The sequence below is a fragment of the Atractosteus spatula genome, chromosome 6, assembly GCF_055471065.1.
Source record: "Atractosteus spatula isolate fAtrSpa1 chromosome 6, fAtrSpa1.hap1, whole genome shotgun sequence".
NCBI classification, from domain to species: domain Eukaryota; kingdom Metazoa; phylum Chordata; class Actinopteri; order Semionotiformes; family Lepisosteidae; genus Atractosteus; species Atractosteus spatula.
In genome coordinates, this window is record NC_142711.1 from 25938503 (window position 1) to 25959968 (window position 21466).

Here is a 21466-nt window from a genome sequence, read left to right on the forward strand (position 1 = left end):
TTATTTCATACCTTTCTAATTGTGATTTGTAAATTGTTGATCAATTCAGTTCTCCTTTGAAGCCCTATGCCATTACTTTGTGAAGGCTGTGCCCTGTGCTGAGATGCTGAGAAAAAGCCCAATATAGAGCAATAAACTCCACATTTGGACTCAACACCTATCATAGGGATGCAAATTTTTTATAACAAATAGCAGAACATACAGTGTTTTTTTTGGTTTTTTTTTGGTTTTGCTGCAGTGTGGAAACAACAAAGAAATTCTCCAGAATCTGTGTGAATTTGCTGAACGTGGCTTCAGGATGGCACCTGTTGATGCTGATGCTGCCACTGAAATTGGTCACCTGCTGGTCCTACAGGATAATGTTCGAGGGGCTGCTAAGTGGTACTCACAAGCAATGAGCCTGGATGGAAGCAGTGTTCCTGCTCTGACAGGTAATGTGTTAAAAAATACTTTACAGATGTTACCTTGCACTTCATAATTAGGTAAACATCCGTTTTCATCTATATAAATAATTAGAACATGATTCCTGAAGTTTCCAATGTACTCTGACTTAGAGATATTGTTTCATTCTATAAATGAAAAATACATTTGTCTTAGGAACTTAAAATCACTATACATTTTTATACAAAGTAATAATATCTCCATAATATAAACAGTTGATGCTTGTACATTTTGTTTTTTTATCACACATCCTTCATATTTGTTTTGAAATGTCTGTTAATACTTTTAAAGTTGTCATTTTTCTGAGAAATCAGGGATGACAAAATTGACTTTTATGTAGTTTTTAAACTTAAAGACCAAATGACTGAGAAAAAAACATGTAATTCTAGTCCAGTGAAGATTTTCTGATAACTTTATAATGTGCTTATGATTGTTAAAAATTACAGTTACAATAATTATCCTAAAATATTGTCATAGGTGTGATTAAATGCCAGCTTTTAGAAGGACAACTGAGGGAAGCAGAGCAGCAGTTGGAATTTCTAAGGGAAGTACAGCAATCGATTGGAAAATCAGGGGTAATTTACCATCATCTTTCATTTGGCCTAAGAAATGGCATCATTTCCACAAAAAGATACACAAGTGCACATTATTATATTACATAAGAATTTATGAATTATGTTTAATTGCTTGTGTCTAGTAATCAATAAAGTGTAATATAATTTATCATCCTCGGCCCTTAGTATAATATGACAAAGAACAACGGAAAACCTACACAGATGTAATGTAATGGCAAGCAATAGTTTTGACACTCTGGTTCCAGCTGTTGAGTTAATTCAGCCTGATATTGACTGTCAGGAAGTGGCACTCCTTGAAGCAATACTGGCATCCAAGAAAGGTGAAGGACAAGAGGCAGTGAGTGCCCTCCTGAAGGAGGCCACAGAACTTCACTTCTCTGCCATTGAAGGCCTGCCCCTGGGAGTGGAGTACTTCGAAAAGCTGAACCCTGCATTCCTCTTTGACATTGTGAAAACTCACATGACCTTCTGTCCCAGCCAAGTAAGCTATTTTATTTAGAAAGGTGAACTGATACTTCTATTCTAAAACTCTATAAGAGGAGCAGCTGTTATCATTTGATGATGCTAGGATGCTGAACCGTCTAAAGTAACAAACGTGTAATTCCGCATAATATGTATACAGCAGCGAAATGAACATATAGATGTATTGTGACACATGAGAATGAAGTATCATAAGCGGGTCTTTAAAATAGGCAGGTCTATTCAAAACAGACACATAGATGCAGCTGTAATGTAAAAACAGTGTTCCTTTATTCACCACGGAGGGCAAATAATAAAAAACAAACAAACCAAAATCCTAACCTCCTGTTTCAGTTTGACTTAAGAGTTCTTCAGTTACCTCTCTATTGCAGTACATAACTGGGCAGCTATTAAAGATTAAAGTTTTTTTTAAAAAGCTTTTCCAAAAAACGAGTCTCTTTCTAAGACTCTTTCAAAAACTCACTCACGCCTCATGTCCTTGAGCTCAGTCGGTAACTTCCTTCTCTGTTACATTTTCTTCTGGTATAGCCAGCAGAAGTCAAAGGCCAACCTGAAATCTCAGCTTCCTGGTTTTAAATTGTTTTCTACAATTTTTGTAGAAAACATAATTTTTAAATTAAAAAAAAATGTTTTCTATAAAACTTTCAATTTTCAAATCGGTTAGGCAATTCCTAATTTTCACCTGGAGAATGAACTGCCTTCTTTCCCGAATTTACCACTCTCTTACAGTGTCTTAAAAGAAACATCTTTCAAGATTATTCTGTATTTTAAAACAAGGTAGTTGCTATAAATTGTAGGAATATGAATATTAATTAGCTCTGTCCATTTTATTACATTAGGAGTCACAACCATCTAAGTAGACAACTACAATTTTGCATATACAGTATAAAATATAATGTGTTAGAACCATCAGTGTCTATAGCCAGTTAATTGTACATTTATATAAATATGTTTTGATGTACAAAAATAATACAGAATCCTATGTTCCATAGGAGTCACCCATCCGGTTAAAAGTAATGAGAAGGGGCCAGTTTATTTTATGCCCAATGATTCCCAAAGACTGTGAAGCAGATCAGGCCTTTTGCAAAGTATGCTTAAGAATATGAAAAAAATATTCATGTTAGTGGACTCACAAGGGGTATGAGTCTGGGTACACATGTGCTGGGTACAATGGTGAAGGTAACAACAGACTAGGCTTATATGTTAATTCAGCCATAAGGATCTGCAATTAGTTATTGGCAAATAAAACAAACACCCACAGGTGGTTCAGCTCAGTTATTTAACCACTGCCCACATCTTATACTGCTGAAGACAGTGTGGTCCTATATCTAGATGGACATCTTTAAACTAGTGTAATAGAAGCTGCTTTTTGCTGGGGCAGAGAGGTGGCTCTGTGGCTAAGGATCTGTGCCTGTGGCTAGAAGGTTACCAGTTCAAATCCTGTGGCTGGCAGAGGAATCCTACTCCATTAGGTCCCTAAGCAAGGCCCTTAACCCCAATTGATCCAGGGGTGCTGTATAAATGGCTGGCCCTGTGCTCTGACCCCAAGCTTCTCTCTCCTTGTCTGTGTGGAGAGCAAGCTGGGGTATGCAAAAAGACATATTCCTAATGCAAGAAATTGTATTAGGAATATGGCTAATAAAGTGATCTCTCTTATCTCTCTGTAATCACTGAGGTCTACTAACTTGGTATTAGGGGGGTTTTCAAATGCTGTGATGGGACAGGATATATTGCATTTTTTGTGTATGTTCTGCTTAACAGAAGTAGTGAATCCATTTCATGATCGTTCACTTTGTCTTCTTGCTCCTTCACAGCCCCGGTCCCCGGGTCAGCCCCTGTCCTTTGTGTTGAAGCACTCGGCTATGATCTTAGATCCTGTGGTTAAAACTGCCCCCGGCATATTACCTGCTGTCTATCTCATGGCCAAAGTTAAGTTCATCTCAGGTATGAAGACTGTAAAGTTTCTGTGCTTTTTGCAACGACTATCAGTTTTTGCATAGTCAGTCATTGCTTATATTACGGATTTTTTAAACCTACATTTTCCAGCTGCAGTTGTAATATAATATAAGTTGATAAAATAATTCAACAACTGGCAAGTAGTATGTAGTATGTTTGCCTTTAATCTATTTTGTTTTCGGCAGGTAAATACATTTTGATTTCTTATTGGTTACAAGTAAATTGCTCCTATTGGTATTAATTATTTCATTATCAAGCTACTCTTGATAGAAACTTGTGGTTATGTTCTCCATATAGTGCACTTAGGCAAAAGCAGATTTAAGTCAAAGGCAAAAGGGACAGCTGCCTAGGTCCTGCATGGAAAGAGAGATTTAGGAACACAAAGATTATTATATTATAAATAAATATCTAAAAGTATGTTTGCCCTGTGATGGACCGGTGTCCCATTCAGGGTATATCCTGCCTTATGTCTATTTCTTGCTGGGCTAGGCTCCTGCCCCCTGCAACCCTGTATTGGATAAGGCAGTGAGAAAATATATGGATGTTTATTGTTTGTATTTATATAAACGTATTTATTTATAAAAATAACAACAATAAGATGTTGCTATTTGACAACTTGTCCCATTCCCATCTTAAATGGCTTCACTTACTACAGTAATTAAATGTACTGTATATAGGAAGACTGGAAGATAAGGAAATAAATCAATGCAAGAGCTAAAATAGCGTGTGAAAAAGTATTTTTTTACAGGTGACCTGACTGCAGCCCATGGCTTCCTGACCCGCTGTCAGGAACTGGATCCCACGATTGCCGACGTGCACCTTCTGCAGGCTCAAGTTTACCTCTGTCTGGAGGATTACAAAAAGTGTTTCCAGTCCCTAGAGACTGGGCTCAGCCATAACTTTCAGGTAAAGAAAACATTTCCACTTCATCGTGGTACAAAGTACTACTGAGAAACTGTATCAAAAATAATAATCATTTTAATTTGGCACAATAAAATTTACAAATACCCATCCATGCTTTGTGTATCTTATAAATATACTGATAAGTCTGATAAGTGTCTTTTCTATGAAATACACATTCAGAATTGTTGCAGTTGTTGCAACAGATATCATTTAGGCATGTTTTACAGTTCAAGTTGCAGTCTAATAAGTCTAATTTTTACAAAAATATGAATGTTTTAGAAAGTGTATCTGAAATTGCCAAGCAGCTTTCATTTTAACATCATGGACATAGGAAATAAATATTAAGAATGAACAGTTTTATACGAGTCTCAAGTACACAAGCAATGGCAAATATGTGAGGCTATTTCACATAGTCAATACTTTAAAATCTGAAATTGCACAATGCAAGCTCCCCTATAAAATGTGCGCTGCCCAGTCATCTACCTCTACCATCTTTCACACTAAAAGTCCCACAGAACTTGCAGCTAAGTTAGCAGCAATTGTAGTATGGATGGAGTTCTCATTTACAACACTGTAAGTCAAGCATATTCTGTTTACTCAAAACCATTGTTAGGGAAGTTACTTTCTGAAGGAACAGTACAGAAATGAAGACTAATGAAGTTAGAGATAAAGTGATAAAAAAGCATAGATTAGGAAAGGGGTATCGAACTGTTTAGATATACCAGTTAGCATTGCTGGTTAATTAATTGCTAAGTATAAGTTACAGACAGTGCCTAGATAAGGTCGTTCCTCAAAACTCAGCATCCAAAAAGGAAGAAAACTTGTGAGGGAAGCTGCTGAAAGGCCAAAAATCACTTTGAAAGTGTTCAGTGGCTGAGAGTGGAGTGAAGGTGGATGAGTCAACTATCAAGAGCTCTGCAACACTGGCCTATATCAGAGGGTGAATGTTCTTGACTGGCCCAAACAAAGTCCCCTTACTTATGTCAGAATTATAAGAATTGAATTAAATCGAAGGGTGGATTCTATTAGAGGAAATGCACTGCTTTGCATACAGTAGTAACTGAACACAAATGCGACATAGATCACTGTAGCTGATTCATTTTCAAAATTATTTACCTCAGACTTTCTGTTTATTTTTAAAACAAATCCCTTTGAAATTGTAACTTTGATTAATTTTAAAAGTAATTTTGTGTGCTTGGCCAGTTATGCAACACTGCTTAAAAACAGTCATCTAATGACAAGCCAAGCTCAGACTAGCTATACATGGGCATGAGAGCTCAACTGGAGGGCTAAACTATTTTTTTTACTTTCTGAACCTATTAGGACAGATAGACAGATACGAGGAAATGGATTTTTAACCTGCCCATTTTTTGTTTTATTGACTAAAGAAAGCAGTTTGTGTTTTATTCTTTAGATGTGTTTTGATTTTAGTATTTCTAATCGTTGAACTTAAGCCCATTCCTGTAAGAGAGCCTTTAAGATGGCAGATTTATTTAAATCATTTTCAAAGATGGACTATGAGCTCACCACATAGGTTTAATAAGGCCATTTGAACAAGCTTTGGGAGAAAGAGTACTTAAGTCATAAAGTTGACCATGTCGTGGGTGTCTGGTTAATAAAAGCTGTGGCCTGAGAAGTTTTTATCAATGTTTCTTAGTTTATTATCACTTAAAGACCTAATGTTCTTAGCAGTTTTAATGTGTTTACAAGCCTCTTGTGGATTCGTTATGAGTTTGTATTGATGACCTATGAGCAACTGTATACCTTTCTGTTTGATAGGTTAGGGAGTTTCCTCTGTACCACCTTATCAAAGCCAGAGCCCTGAAGAAGACAGGCAGCCTTCCAGAAGCCATCCAGTCCTTGAAGATGATAATGAGTCTGCCCGGGATCAGGAGAGGTACAAAGGAGAAAGACACCACCATCAGCATTGGTGATCGAGTATCTGTTTACCTGGAGCTGGCTGAGGCTCTGCGTTTGAATGGGGAGCAGGTATACAAAAGACCATACTTCTTTTCAAAATAAAACCTCCAGTTACATGATTCTTAGCCAGCATGCCTTTGAATAAGAAACTGAGCACTGTTACCATCTTAGCTAGTTACTCATGGTGCCATCCATCTATCCTTTTTCTAACCACTTGGTCCAATTCAGGGTCACTGGAGAGCCGGAGCCTGTCCTGGTAAGCTGTGGTCGGCAGGCTGCTCACATCCTGGATAGGATGCAGTCTAGCAAAGGGCAGACATGCACACACTCACATCAGGGCCAATTTTCCCAGAAGCCAGTTAAACTACAAGTATAGCTCTGGACTGTGAGAGCAAAGAGGAGCACCAGGAGGAAACCCATGTGAACTCAGGGAGAACATACTAACTCTACATACAGTAGATAGCACCTCAGGGCTGGAATTAAAACTAGGGTCCCACTCATGGTGCCCCTACTGGTGCCACTCCACTAATGCTCGTTCATGGTGCCATTCCTTTTGATTTAAACAGGGACAAAATATGGTTTGAATTTATTCTGCATGCTGGTTACCTGAGAAGCTTAGGCACCAATTGTCTGAGCCAGTAAACATAAGAACATAAAAAAAGGTTACAAATCAATTGAAGCTATTCGGCTCACCTAAACTGTATGATAGTTAGTGGATAATTGATCCAAGGATCAAATATAAGCGTTTCTTGAAAGAAACCAGGGCATTAGCTTCAAGGTAGATTGTTCCATATTCACAACCCTCCGTGTAAAGAAGTGATTAAAACAGGGTTGTTTAATTTCACTTCCAAAAGGTTTTCAGTATTGCTTTGTGGTATGTCATGCCATCCAGGCTGAATAGCTACAGTACAGTACCTTTCAAGTTTATCAGATTAAAAAAAGATCGGATGAATACAGCGAAGGAAATGAAGTCTGTCACAGAAAGTTTTAACCATAGCAGCTAATACTTCATCTTTAGAAAGTTTACATGTAATGTGATTGTGACTATGGAAAAAATAAATTGCTGGGGTTTTTTTCAGTTTATGTTAGAAAATTGTATAATGTTGCAGTGTTCATGTTTGGGTCCTTGAAAAAAATGTTGTCATGCTCACAGAGAAATGTGGTTTTCTGTGTCATATGAATATAAGAAAGGTTAAAAATGCCAGTAGGCCATTTGACCCATCAAGCCCAATTATTAGTTTGAGATAATTGATCCAAGGATCTTTTGAGATGTTTCCAAGGATGCCAACCAGCCATTTCATGTTTTTGGTGTCTTCTTTACATAGCATGAAGCTACAAAAATAATGCAAGATGCCATTGTGAATTTTACGGGAACGCCTGAGGAGATCCGGGTTACAATTGCAAATGTTGACTTTGCTTTGGCTAAAGATGATACAGAGGCTGCATTAACCGTGTTGCAAAACATTGAACCCAGTCAGCAGTATTACACTGAGGCCAAAGAGAAGCTGGCCAAGGTTTACCTTCATAAGCGCAAAGATAAAAAACTATACATTGCGTGTTACAGGTAGGTGAAGTGTTCCCCAGTAAATATGGATTTTGTATTTAATATATAATGATTTTTCTTATTTACTTTGTCAAGTGCAAGTGAAGAGTAAAATATATTTCTGTGATTGCTAGATTTCCAACAAGTATTTTAAGAGTACCATACCAACACAAGAACAGGTACACATTTTTGGACAGAATTAGATGTGATATCAGTGTTTTTATAAATTAATTCCTGCAACTTCAGCTTCAGTGTCAGAACGTTTTATCTTTGCTTTGTCAGTACAGATGATATTGCTTTATTATCTGTTTTATATGCCTTATTATGGTCCCTTTTGACATGTTATAAACTGCTACATCCTCACAGAATTCTGTTAATTTTGGACAAGTTTCAACAATTGTCATTCATTATCATTGTAGGGAACTGTGTGAGGAATTGCCTGGTCCCCACACCAGCCTTCTCCTTGGAGATGCTTATATGCACATACAAGAGGTAATACACCATGTGATACATGTTGTACATTGTGTGCTACTTATGCTATGTTGCTTACATTGTGTATTAAATTTAAAGATTTGTACTATGGAACAACATCACCTGTACTTTTTAGCCAGGAAAAGCAATTGAAATATATCAAGATGCACTGCAGAAGAACATAAGAGATGCAACCTTGGCAAGCAGGATAGGACAAGCATTGGTGAAAACCCATCAATACAGTAAGGTAAATACTTTATCTGCTACATTTGTCCTGTGCAAGATCTGCAACCTCTGTTAACTCTGCCTTTTAGCAAAATAACTTTTCCAGTAGAACCAAATAAGGCTTGCTTGCATTTGTCTGGAGCTTTTCCTCAATAAAGATACCAAAGCACTTCAGACATAGAATTGCATCCACTTAATTGTCCACTGAAGTACTGCAATCTCTAGTGTGATACAGGCAGCCATTATGCACAATCAGCCCCAGTATATAGTGGAGAAGTGGAAAAAATTAAACCAGTTGTATTTAGGAGGATATGTTGTGCAAGCACAAAGTCAAAATGGAGTTTATTCAGCACTTCAGGGTTCACATCCCTACTCTTAGGAACAGTGTAGTTTGGACTTCTTTTTGACATCTTATACTGTACCAACGAAGGCACCCTGTAGAGCAAAGATCCACACGTTACCTGGGATTTGGAAATTCTGTTCCAGAAAAAAAAGGTGTCAACTTCAGGTTCACCAGTAACACAGCGGCAACCTGGTTTTTCTTATAGACCTCCTATGCCAGTACTGACCAAACCTTAACCTTGCTTGATATCTGACAAGATCAGGCAACAAAGTGGTCATTCTACTACCATTCTGATTTGCTGAAAATATGTTTAAAACTTTATTGCCTTGCATATAAAATAGAAGTTAAACGGTCTTCCACGAAGCTAAAAAGTATAATTAGCAAAGCGTTAAAACATTTATGTGTTTGAGTGGTTAATGGATTTTAGTTTCTTCTTTATTACAAATGGTGAAATATTGCTTAAGAAAAGAAATACTGCAATTTATCTGTATTGTTTACAATAAAAAAAATCAGAAAATATTCTGTAATTCTGATATGTTATACAGATAGCAGTTTGCTTAAAGCAGAATACAGTGCTGGTTGTAGTTCTGGAGTGTAAACTGTGGAAAAAGTCTTTTACCATCACTGCTATACCACTTAGCCTAGTCGAGAACTCTGGTGGGAGTTTTTTCTTTACAATTTTACAATGAAGTTATTTGTACTTTTAAAGTTTTAAATGTTTTACTGCAATGTTTCATTCTTAATCATTTTAAAAATTGCTCAGCATTTTCTGATAGAGTGTCATTTACCATACACACCTATCTAATTTTACTATACCTTAACATCAATTGTGTTTTTAAGGCTATTAAATATTATGAAGCAGCATTGAAGAACAGCGAGCAGGATTTCCTGTGTTATGATTTGGCAGAGCTTCTCATGAAACTGAAGCAATATGATAAAGCTGACAAACTCCTCAGCCACACTGTGGACCATGACATTGGTAAAACTGAGTTTGATATTATTGGGAAGAGTTATGGAATGTTGACCTCTTATTGATGTACAGTATAATAAACATTGAAGAAATACAGGAACACATTTGACATTTACACGCTTTCATGATTTATGTTTAAGTTCTTACTGTATATTATTCACGATTATAGATATAAAAGGTGAGAAAATTCTCTAAATTCTATATGCGTTCAGTTTCAATTCAATATTATTTATTAAAAAATGCATTTGATTTTTTTAGAATATTTTTACACTTGCATAATGTTTTGGTTTAAACATATGTAATGTAACTTAAGTTTTTTACATTTAAAGTAAAAAATCAGCTGAACCAAGTAAAGTTCATACAGTATATGAGGAAATATTGGAAACTTAAAAATTTAATCTTCACAGCCTGAACTGTAATATGTTTACACTGGTTCCAGTGTTATGCTGACAACACTCAGATGCAATCTAACTCTACTGTGATACTACTGTTATGATATACTGTATGCACTATAGCTGCCTATGTAATATTAAGCTCTGGATATAACAACAACAGCTCTTAAGATGAGCTGTAATAAGACTGAGGATATGCTTACTGACTGTGTAAAAACCCTGCACAATGTTGGGGAATAGCATGCATGCAAGTAGCAACAGCTTTACAATTTGTTTATTTACTTACTTTACTTTGTAATTCCTTTTTACTTATGGGTTATATCTGTGAACTATCATGTAGTGCTTCAAGTTTTTTAAAAACTGTAGTCTCATGATTAATTCTATTATCCTTACAGTGTTTGAATACAGGAAATATATTTATACTGTTTTCCAGAACTTAAGAAATGTTTGATAAAGTAACAGGTAGTGTTTTCTTCCTCAAATGTGAAATATCTGCTCCGCTTATTTGCCTGGTGAACATGCATGGTGAGATAGCTGTTGGATTCTGGGTGTGATTTAACACTGGGGTTTTTCTACATTTATTTCTGCATTGAAATGTACTTAAACCCATAGTGTCCCAGTACTTCTGATCATTTAGAATCACCAGGTTGAACACAAAATATGGTTCTGTTCTAGTATGATCAAAAATGTTATTACCCAAGAATAAAAATATATTGTGTATTGTCTGTTGATTAGTCAGTATTTGCCTACTTTTACAATAGTTTACAATAGCTTTCATTAAATTTGAAACAAATTCTGCACTGGGGTGAAAAACTTTAAAAATCCCAAAAGCCTCAAAAATAAAGAATTAATTCTCAAAACAATCTGACAAGCATTTTCTCTGCAAAGAAAAGTAATATATAATTCAATGGATACAGTATTTGATGATGGTTTGCAATCTGTGTTTCAGCAAATGACTTGCCTACAATGATCCATGATGTGAAGCATTTAAATTTACTGGCAAAAGTTTACACCATGTGTGGAAAACCTGCCATGGATACATTAAATAAGGTGAATTAATACACAACCCAGTGTTTTCCAAATATAACACAGCATCAGGATATGTAATTTATTAAGCTGTGCACAACAAATATTCGTATGTTCAGAATGATGATTAAGAAAGACATTAAATAATAGCATGTTTGGCATTTGAAAGTTGGTAATAAATTAAAGATTTATTTAATTATTTTAATCACAGTTTTTTTTATTTAATCTACATAACAATCATAACCACAGAAATAATGCAGTTTTCTAATAAAAATGCACCAATTTCTTTGTTTAGGAAGATGGGCTTGTTTGAATAAAAAGATGTATTTAGAAAAATAGTTTTAATATGACTTTTGAGGTAGTGCTCAAAATAAAAAAAACACTTTATATATTGTAGTACTGTTTGAAAAATTAACCATAAATACTGAATTAAAATTGTTTTTAACAGCTGATATCTGCTGTAGTTCTATTAACATATATTCACTCTATTAACCTTGAGTGATGTATACATATTTCTTCTAAAATGCTTACATTTATTCTACCATAGATGTGTGTAAATACATCAAGTTTATTTAAGCTTTAGGATATTTAAAATAAAAAGAAAAGAAAGTTATTGTATTTGATTTTTTTCCCATTAGGCCTATGATATTCAGACAAGAATACTGAGAAGACTTCCCCTAGATCAGCCAGAAATTATTCCTGCACAGAAACAAGTTGCATCGTCAATCTGCTGTTACATAGCCCAGCAGTTTTGGGAACAAAAAGATTTTGAAAAGGCAATGAAATTTTACAAGGAAGCTTTGACTTACTCTGAAGAAGACAGCAAAGTGAGTGCTTTATATTCAAATGTTTATACTGTATCTTACAACCTATTTTATTTATTGGAATAAATCCTTATGCTTTTTATTAGAGCAATTCATTAAATTATTAATTAAAATTTGTTATTTATGTAGTGTTGGAATATTACAAACGCTACAGTATTTTTAATGAGACAATATTTTTCAGGAGCTAAAAAGAGTTGTATTTGTGAACAATTTTACTTAACAGTTGCGTTTTTCTTTGTATGACAATTTAAGATACTGCTTGAGCTGGCACGTTTGTACCTGGTACGAGGAGATGTGGATTCATGCCGCCAACAGTGTCTAGTCTTGCTGAAAAATGAAGAGAACAATGAAGATGCAGTTATGGTATTCATTCTTGTTTTTTTCTCAATAGTCAGAAATTCACACACTCATAGACCAAACTGTTATTTTATACCACTCGGCTATGATGTGTACTCTTTGTGCTTAATAATATATTATAAAGGTGTTTGGTTATTTTTGTTTTTACAAAATTTGTCACATAAACAACCAACAGGACACCCAATTAGAACACAGCATAACAGAGCAATAGACAATACAGCAGTCATTTTATCTCTTACGTCATTAAAATGCTAAACTATGCATCACTTCTTTCTGGTACAAAATGTAAATTAAGTTCTATAAATTTTGGCTTATTATTTAATTTGTTTTGTAAAGAAATACAATAATTCAGTTAATTTACTGATTTAAATTACGCCAAAATCAGGGAAAGTTATAGTGAGAACTATTGGTTACTCTTCCTTCAAGCATCCTTTTGTGAGGAGTACTTGGAAAAGCAGCAAAAGTACTTGTACCTGAGAATAATGCATAGAGTGGAAAAGAGTTTCCACTTAAAATATTTAGCATAGAAATTACATCTGCTGGAACACTTTAAAACTGTGACATTTAATTTCACCTGTAAATATTAATATTTTGTGCTATCCAATTATCTAGTTATCTTGTTTTTTTCTGAGGGGATATGACATGCATTAAAATATTAAGTGTAGCATGCCACATATTTGTGGTAGAAAATGTACACTTCTGAGCTTTCAAAGGTGAGGCAAATTAATATGTCAGTTTTATCATACTGCAAAACTGGCATAATTTAGTGAAAAAGAGAAGAAGTTAAGTCTGGGAATTATGATGCTAAAACAATTATGGCCTGTCCATTCACAATCATGAGACACCAGTGACACTACCAACTGAAATGAAGTAAGTATTGGGAGAGTGAAGTGAAATTTGTTATTTTTGCTGTGTGCTATTGAAATTTGTATTTCACATCAAAATATTAACATGAGGTGAATGCATAGTTTTAAGTTTTGATTCTGGGTATTATTTTGCATACAACTTTAGCCATGTTAGAGCAATCTCAATTGTTGTGTTCAATGTCCCCATTTCAGGTGAGCATAAGTATTGGGACAAATGGCTGACAGGTGTTGCTGATTGCTCAGGTGTTCTGTGTTGCATTCATTCTGAAAAGATAAAGGCTTTGTTTCCAGCCTTTGGAGTTTACGTTTTGGGTCAACCTCTTGAGTTAGAAGACATAAGCCTAGATAAAGACTAGAGTTGTCTCTGATGGAAAAACAAGAATTCATTAACTCGGGAGCAAATCAAACTCCAATTTCAACCATTGCAGGAAGGTTGGGTATCACAAAATCAACAGTATGGAATGTCTTGAAAAAGAAGGAAACTGCTGGAGGAGTAAGCAATCAACAAAGACAATGCTGTCAAAGGGACACGACAGCAGTCGGTGAAATAAAAATAATTGAAGTTGTGAAAAATATTCCGATAATAATAGCCAAAGAGAGTGCAAAGGTGAAAGTATATCAATTGACTGTGCACAGAAGAAGCTCCACTGCAAAATGTAAACCTCTCATTAGCACTAAAATCAGAAAGGCCAGATTAGAATTTACAAAGAAGTACAAAGATAAGCCACAGGAGTTCTGGAACAAAGTTTTATTGACATAAAGTGATGGAAAGGCATGAGTCCTGAAAAAGAGAGTTACTACAAAATACCCTTAGTACACAATATCATCAGTGAAGCATGGTGGAGATAGTGCTATGGTTTGGGCATGCATGTCTACCTCTGGAACTAGCTCACCAGTCATTATTGATGTGGTAATGGATGATGACAGCAGCAGAATGAATTCTAAAGTGTACCGAAACATCTTGTCTGCCCATGTCTGAAAAATACCTCCAAACACACCGGGCAGCAATTTACCCCGCTGCATGACAAAACATACAGCACACTTGACCGAGAGGTTCCTTTGGAAGACGTGAAAGCCTTTGAACTGGCCAAGTCTCCTGATTTGAATCCTACTGAGCATGCAGTTTACGTTTTAAAGAGAAAACTAAAGTAAAAAAAAAACCCATAAGGAAGCAACAGCATAAAGTAGCTGTAGATCTACAAATCTAATGGAGAAGCATTCTTGTATTCCATACGCATTAGCTCTAGGAGTCTATGTCACTCCTTTCTCATACTTATCTTAAAGCTAAAGGTAGACACACCAGTAACTGATCACTCACATACTTTTGGTACCTCGCTTCGATGCTACATGTGACCACTACCTACTGTATATTATTATGTCTTGTGATTTTTACAAACAAAGCAAAAATACGTAAAATCTAAAACATTCAACCTGTTTTACTTGTTTTCTAAGTAGTATTATTTATCCAATGAGCTCATCAACCTTTCTGAAGTATCTCAGTGATTGCTTCTGTAATCAGGTGAGGTAAATTGGCCAAAAGACCCAAAAGGCTTGCATGCCTTTATCTTCAAAAGTGTCTTTTGGCACTATTCATCTATCAAGCTTGATGAAACTATTTGGGTTGCTTTGTCTATTCCGTTTTGAAATTTTTGCAAACAGAACACCCATTTAATATGTTCTGACCCATGGTGAAGAGATTTATAAAATCCAATATGTTAAAAGATACACTTGTATATTTTATTTTGAATTTTCTAAGATTTCAAGATGAAATCTCTCCTGTAGCTAATGGCAGATCTGCTGTTCAGAAGAGAAGAGTATGAAAAATCAATACTCCACTGCACGCAGCTGATTGAGCAATTCCCAGGTATTAAAATATTTCCATTATATGTTTACAAAACCAATATCTCGATAATATTCTTAAACAAGCTTTTTATTATGTAATATGTTTAAATGTGTTCAATGAAAATCTCAGAAATAAACTGTGTAAGTAAATATGTAAGTAAAACATCTTAAAATACAATAAGCATAATATTTTATGAGAAAACATAAAACTAGTTTTAAATAGTAATTTGTGCAGGACATGATACCATTGATTTGAATATTAACTTTTTGAAAAAGGGTAATGTGATGCAAAACACCCTAAGTCATTAAAGGTGAGTCAAAGTACATTTTCATAATGCTGCCTTCATAATATCTTCTTCATTTACAAAAAAGATTTAACATTTATAAATAACTACAAATGAGGGATTTTGAAAAATTTGAAAACTGTCACGTCCCAGGAGAAGAATTATATTTTAAGAAGCTCAACTTTCAATCCTATGGGTAATGGACAATGATATGTAATAAAAAGCAAAACAAATGTTCAAAAGTGTTTAACATATTGTTTAAATATACTTCTTTCCAAAGATATGTTTCTTTCCAAGCCATTTCCAAGGACAAATACAAAATGTTCTTGTTTTGACAGATAACTATTCTGTCTTGGCAAAACTTATTGACCTACTGAGAAGAACTGGTAGACTTGATGATGCCCCATCCTATTTGAAAATGTCAGAAAATCACTCTGTAAGGGCGCCTATGGAACCAGGTTATAATTACTGCAAAGGACTATATCTGTGGTTAGTACTATACATTTAGATTCTATACTTCCACTTTAAGTATAGACTTTAAGTAATAAATCTTGTTGAAGTAAGTTACCTCTCATGCAACCTCAGCATTATATTCTAGAGGTAAAGACAGAATATACATTTTTGCCAAAAGAGCACAATTATGCATTTACTGAATAACCATTTGAAATTAGTATCTGTTTCATCTAGATATGGCTTTAAATAGACATTAACAAGATTTTAAAAATGTCTTTACAATAGAGCTACCTATTCAATAGTCTTCCTATAATCCCAGAAACAGTTTACATGGATTAAGATCTGAAATAGCACCAACATTATAATGCAGATGATTTTACACTGTTTTGTGGTCTTTGTTAACAACACCTGAAAATATCTGCAATGTCTTAAAAACTGATCCCCTTTAGTTAGGGACTGAGTTGCAGTTTATCTTAATGGATTCTGCTGTTGTTAATATTAATTGCTTCACACTTTTTTAGTTTGTTAGTGCTGTCTAAAGAACAAAGAACTGAGAATTACTCAAAAATAAAATGTTAGCATTGTTATTTTGATCAGTGTCATCTAATTTGTTGTTGAAATCAAAGTTATTTTTTAAGGCCCAAGTTTTTTAAGTAATCTCCAGTCTCCTGAGTTGCCACATCATATGTACTGTATGCTTTTTTTCCAGGCACACTGGACAGCCAAATGAGGCTTTGAAACACTTTAATAAGTCTCGTAAAGATACAGACTGGGGTGAAAATGCTATTTATAATATGATTGAGATTTGCCTTAATCCTGACAATGAAACCATAGGTGGGGAAGTGTTTGAGGTTTCTCCTGAGGAGCCAAGGTATGACAGAATATAAATTAATATCTACATGCTTGGGAACAGTTAAACCCAAGTCTTAAAAAAGCTTTCTATTCTGAACATCAGATAACAGACCAGAAAAATTTGGAATCATCAGTTCATTTTTTTGGTGTTTTAATTATTATAACCATGTATCTGGAATATTTGAAAGACAGAATAATTACATTTTCTCATATTTTTCTATCTGTATTTCTTTGTTCTGCATATTATAACGTTTCTGGGTGCTAAAACTAAAACATAGTCGGTGAAGTAAAATGAATAGCCTGAACTGTACAAAACAGCCAGTAGCTATATCACCTTGCAACTCCCAACTGACAACCCACTGAAGCTCAGCAGATGTGAGTCTGGCCAGTACCTGAATGGGAGACCTCCTGGGAAAGCTAAGGTGCTAGAAGAGGTGTTAATGGGACCAATAGGGAGTGCTTGCCCTGCAGACTATGTGGGTCCTAATGTCCAAGTACTGTATAGTGAAGGGATACTATAAAATTTTATAATGTATATTTATACTTTATAACATAAAACCAAGGTCCTGACTATCAGTCAGGTAAATAAAAATCCCAGGGCGTTTCCTGAAAAGAGTAGAAGTGGCCATGGTGTCCTGGCCAAATTTAGCCTTGACCTTTAACAATCATGGCCTCCTAATCATCCTCATGTATGAACTGGCTTCATTACTCTCTTCACCTCCCAATTCTTAGCTGATGTCTGGGGAGCATACTGGCACACTCTGGCTGCAGTCGCATCATCCAGATGGGTGCTACACATTGGTGGTGGTGTGGGAGAGTCCCCATTATCTGTAAAGTGATTTGAGTGGAGTATCCAGAAACCTAAACAAACTTTAACCTGAACAAAATGACTGAACAATCCAGCACGAACGCAATGCAACCTCAGCGCTCAAAATCTCTCTGCACAAGAAATATATAAAACTCACAAACGGACAAATCCTGTCATAAAAATATTTCAGGGACTTGAATGCATGTCCAAACAAACTTAACAAAAAGAACTGTTTTTTTTTTTTCGGTCCCCTGAATGCATTTGTAATGTACTTTTCCTGTGAAATTTGTAATAGATTGATAAAAAGATAAACAACTACACTCATTTTTGTGATTAGAACGTATTTATGCAAACCCTTTTTAATACCAAAAGAACAGAAACATGCTGATTTTTCAAAGTCTTTTTCATTCACGTGTTACAACAGCACCAATGAAAATGAAAGAAAGGAGTTGGAGCAATTGGCAGTAAAGACCGCAGAAAATCTGCTAAAGAAGCATCAACCTCGAACAAAACAAGCGCAGGAGAAGCTTAAACTCCTTCAAAATCGCTGCTTAATGGCTACCAAAGATGTTAAGCAAGTTGAAAAGGCACTTCTCGCATTCACTGAAATGGCTAAGGTACCTAAGCTGTTTTGATCCAATAATACAACTGCTTTTGCCTATCTGACATTAGTATGACACTAAGAACTAATCTGATACTGAAATTGTGTAGTGGAAGGAGTTAAACCATATTAAGTCTGAATCTTTCATTTTGGTGCATTAGCATCATGTATTTTCACTTCTGAAAATATTCCAAATATTCGACAATCAGACTTCATTTCTTTTTTTTTCTTTTCAGAAGAACCACGTACCATCCCTGTTGGCCATGGCTCAGGCTTTCATGATCCTGAAACAAACTCCCAGGGCCAGAAACCAACTTAAGAGGCTTGGGAAAATGGAGTGGAACGAGGGAAATGCTGAAGAATTTGAACAAAGCTGGCTGCTCCTGGCTGACATTTATATCAGCTCTGGCAAATACGACATCGCAATAGACTTCCTGAAGCGTTGTTTGCTCTATAATAAGGCAGGACTTGTAGTTCTACTTGACAGCAAGGGTCAGGGGTGGGCAGCCAAGGCAATTGTTTGAAGGGCTACCTGGCTTTTATGTAAAAATATTAATTTTATTATTGTTAATAAAACCACCTGCCATTTTACACTTTTGGAATATTTTTAATGAACACCACATGGTTTTGCACACACATAAATAATATGCACTTGATACTTTTGAAGGCAAATACTGTTCATTTGTGCTAGTTGGACTGGTGGTGAGCTTCTCAAAGGACATGTCTTTTGACAAGTCAGCCAGAAATATTCAGGTACGTGCCAGGAGCCAGGCGATCAGAGCTGGCTGGAGCCCTAGACAAATATTAAATAATCATGAAATAGTTAAATATTGTCTATACATGACCTCAATTCAGACACTCAAGCTGGATTTTGAGAAGGGCAGATTTAAATTGAGACCTAAACAACAATAATAATCGAAGTTAGCAAGGGGAACTATTAAATATGTTCTTTATTTTTTTTTGTAGTTTTCTTCCATGATACTTCTTTTTAGTTGTGTAAAACTGATATATATATATAGGTTTATGTATGTTTTACCAAAAACAAAATCCTAAGGTTACAGTAGATGAAGCTACAGTATGTGAAGTGTGAAATTAGCATCTGTTTTTGAAGGGACCTGGGGTGGAAAGAAAGATGATTTATTAGTCTGAGCAGGTGTTGAGAGTGGCTGGTTAGAGTGCACTCAGGCCTTGGAGAGAAAAAAACATGGGATGAAACCACCTGATCCCTTTTCTAACGATGAGTCCAGTAGCCCGTGAATATGCATCTGTCAAAATGTATGTGAAAATAAGTCCACTTGGTTACCTAATTACACGTTTTAAACTTTTTTTCCCTGTAAAATGAATTATGTAAGGAATGTTACAATGTATACTACAATCTAATCGTGTTTTTTAGAAATTGGTGTTCATCTCTGCATTTCTGTTTTTGGTTTTCAGTCGTGCTGTAAAGCATTTGAATACCTAGGCTTCATCATGGAAATGGAGCAGTCTTACAAGGACGCTGCAAACAACTATGAAATGGCCTGGAAATACAGCAACAGGATGAACCCCGCTGTTGGTGAGGAGCTGTGTTTGTAAATTACTAATTCAATTTAAACCATACCTCCAATTTCTCTGTGTTCATAGTTTAAATTAGAACAGTACAGTTACTGTGAAACAATCAACTTTAGCCAATAAATATAGCATCTGTTACTGACAACTGGATACAGCAACAAAGAGATTTGTGAAAAATCTAAACTGCACTGAAGTATTGAATTCAAAAGTGGATTCTGATGCAGAAAAAAAAATCCAAAGTACTTGAGCGCAACCTTAACCTTAATATTTATCTCGATGCTCCTCTGCTTCAACGCGTAATTGTGAAATGCAGAATATTGGAAGGGCTGCAGTTTTAATAGCCCTGCAGCAGATAAAAAAGGGCTGTATGGGGATGAAGTTATGGAGTGTACAGTATGTCCCTACATAGGCAACATGTTTGGCTAGTGCTCATACTGTAGATATAGAGAGCCGTTTGGCCTTATGGAAACTCTTTTAGCCAGTGATACAGCAGGATTTACACAAAGTGCCCATATTGCCTAAACAGATATGCATCAATATTTCTACGCTTGTGACATTCTTCCATTTTTGCCTTTGTTTTGTCTATAAGATCTGTTTCAGTACCTTTCTATAAAGGTTATACTAACACCTGGTCAGAAAGGTCCATGGGATTCTTGTGAACCCATACAAGCACTGACCTATTTTAGTGAATGTAGAAGAAGCAAAGCATTTTGTTAGGAAATGTTATTTCTGCTCCATTTTTTAAAATCATTTTAGCAACACTTTTTATTTTTTACAGGTTTTAGGCTTGCCTTCAATTACCTAAAAGCCAAGAAATATACAGAAGCAATCGATGTTTGCCAAAAGGTCTGTATTTACACAGTCAACATTGCACTAAGATACAGAAAGGGGAAGCAGGTTCAGGTTCATCTCCTGTAATTTGTCCTTTACCATTGAAGGTGTAACAGAGTTACATTTGTGAATACTGACATGGTGACAATAAAAGTGGACATTTGTTTTCATTAAATTCTGAATCAATTTTTTTTTCTTTTTCAATTTGAGTTGCCAGATATTGATAAAGTCACTTGTGGAAATGACACCTGGACCAGCATGGCTGAAAATAAAAAAGCTGTGTACTTTCCACTCAGAAATATCCACTGTCATGCAGTTCATCATTTGCAGCAGTGCACGACTGCAGGTTCATAGGGATGTATTGTAATATTTTTGTGTTGTACATTGTGCGTCACAGCTGTTGCTAACAGGATAGAATATTGATGTGTGGAGCCCAGTTCCTTTCCTAATGGAAATGTCAATTTAAAATAACTAGTCAACCAATGCAGCATGTTTTTGGGGGCTGAATAGAAACTGCCGCACCTGGTAAAAGTCTGTACGAACACGGGTGCACTTGGTGCAATTTTTGCCCTTTGTTCTTGTCAAATTTGCTTTGCGATCACTTATGGACAGCGGTTTTTTAGTCACTCTGTTGTAGCCTTGGCCTTGTACTGTGGATTATTGTCCTCTTGGAAAGTGATTATTTGTGCCACTTTTAGCTTTGAAGCCGGTTTTCCTCCAAGAAAGTACTTTGTTCCATCTATTTTCCAAACATTCTTGACAAGCTACCCAGTTCCAGCTGATAGGAAGCAGAATTATAACATAATACCGCCACTACCTTCCTTAACAGTCCCAGTTTTGTTTTTTTCTGAGCATAAAGCCGTACATGTTTGCAGTATCAATTTAGCTCTTTGCTGCAAACATCATGCAGAATGTGCTATGTTTTTTTTTTCACTTTTATACAAGCCCCCTT

At 35.6% G+C, this 21466-nt stretch overlaps 1 protein-coding gene across 1 annotated transcript in view; it reads left to right on the forward strand.

Annotated features, from left to right (window-relative positions):
• Nucleotides 1-21466, forward strand: part of ttc21a (tetratricopeptide repeat domain 21A) — a 29668-nt gene that overhangs the window by 7142 nt on the left and 1060 nt on the right. The window contains exons 9-28 of the mRNA XM_088918137.1: nt 239-431; nt 919-1016; nt 1297-1497; nt 3311-3440; nt 4201-4358; nt 6135-6344; nt 7601-7839; nt 8238-8310; nt 8426-8536; nt 9698-9836; nt 11169-11269; nt 11884-12072; nt 12322-12432; nt 15075-15156; nt 15757-15907; nt 16581-16722; nt 17930-18148; nt 18369-18593; nt 19567-19687; nt 20462-20529. Of these exons, the coding sequence (XP_088774263.1) occupies nt 239-431; nt 919-1016; nt 1297-1497; nt 3311-3440; nt 4201-4358; nt 6135-6344; nt 7601-7839; nt 8238-8310; nt 8426-8536; nt 9698-9836; nt 11169-11269; nt 11884-12072; nt 12322-12432; nt 15075-15156; nt 15757-15907; nt 16581-16722; nt 17930-18148; nt 18369-18593; nt 19567-19687; nt 20462-20529 (2961 nt within the window). The remainder of the gene's footprint in view (nt 1-238; nt 432-918; nt 1017-1296; nt 1498-3310; nt 3441-4200; nt 4359-6134; nt 6345-7600; nt 7840-8237; nt 8311-8425; nt 8537-9697; nt 9837-11168; nt 11270-11883; nt 12073-12321; nt 12433-15074; nt 15157-15756; nt 15908-16580; nt 16723-17929; nt 18149-18368; nt 18594-19566; nt 19688-20461; nt 20530-21466) is intronic.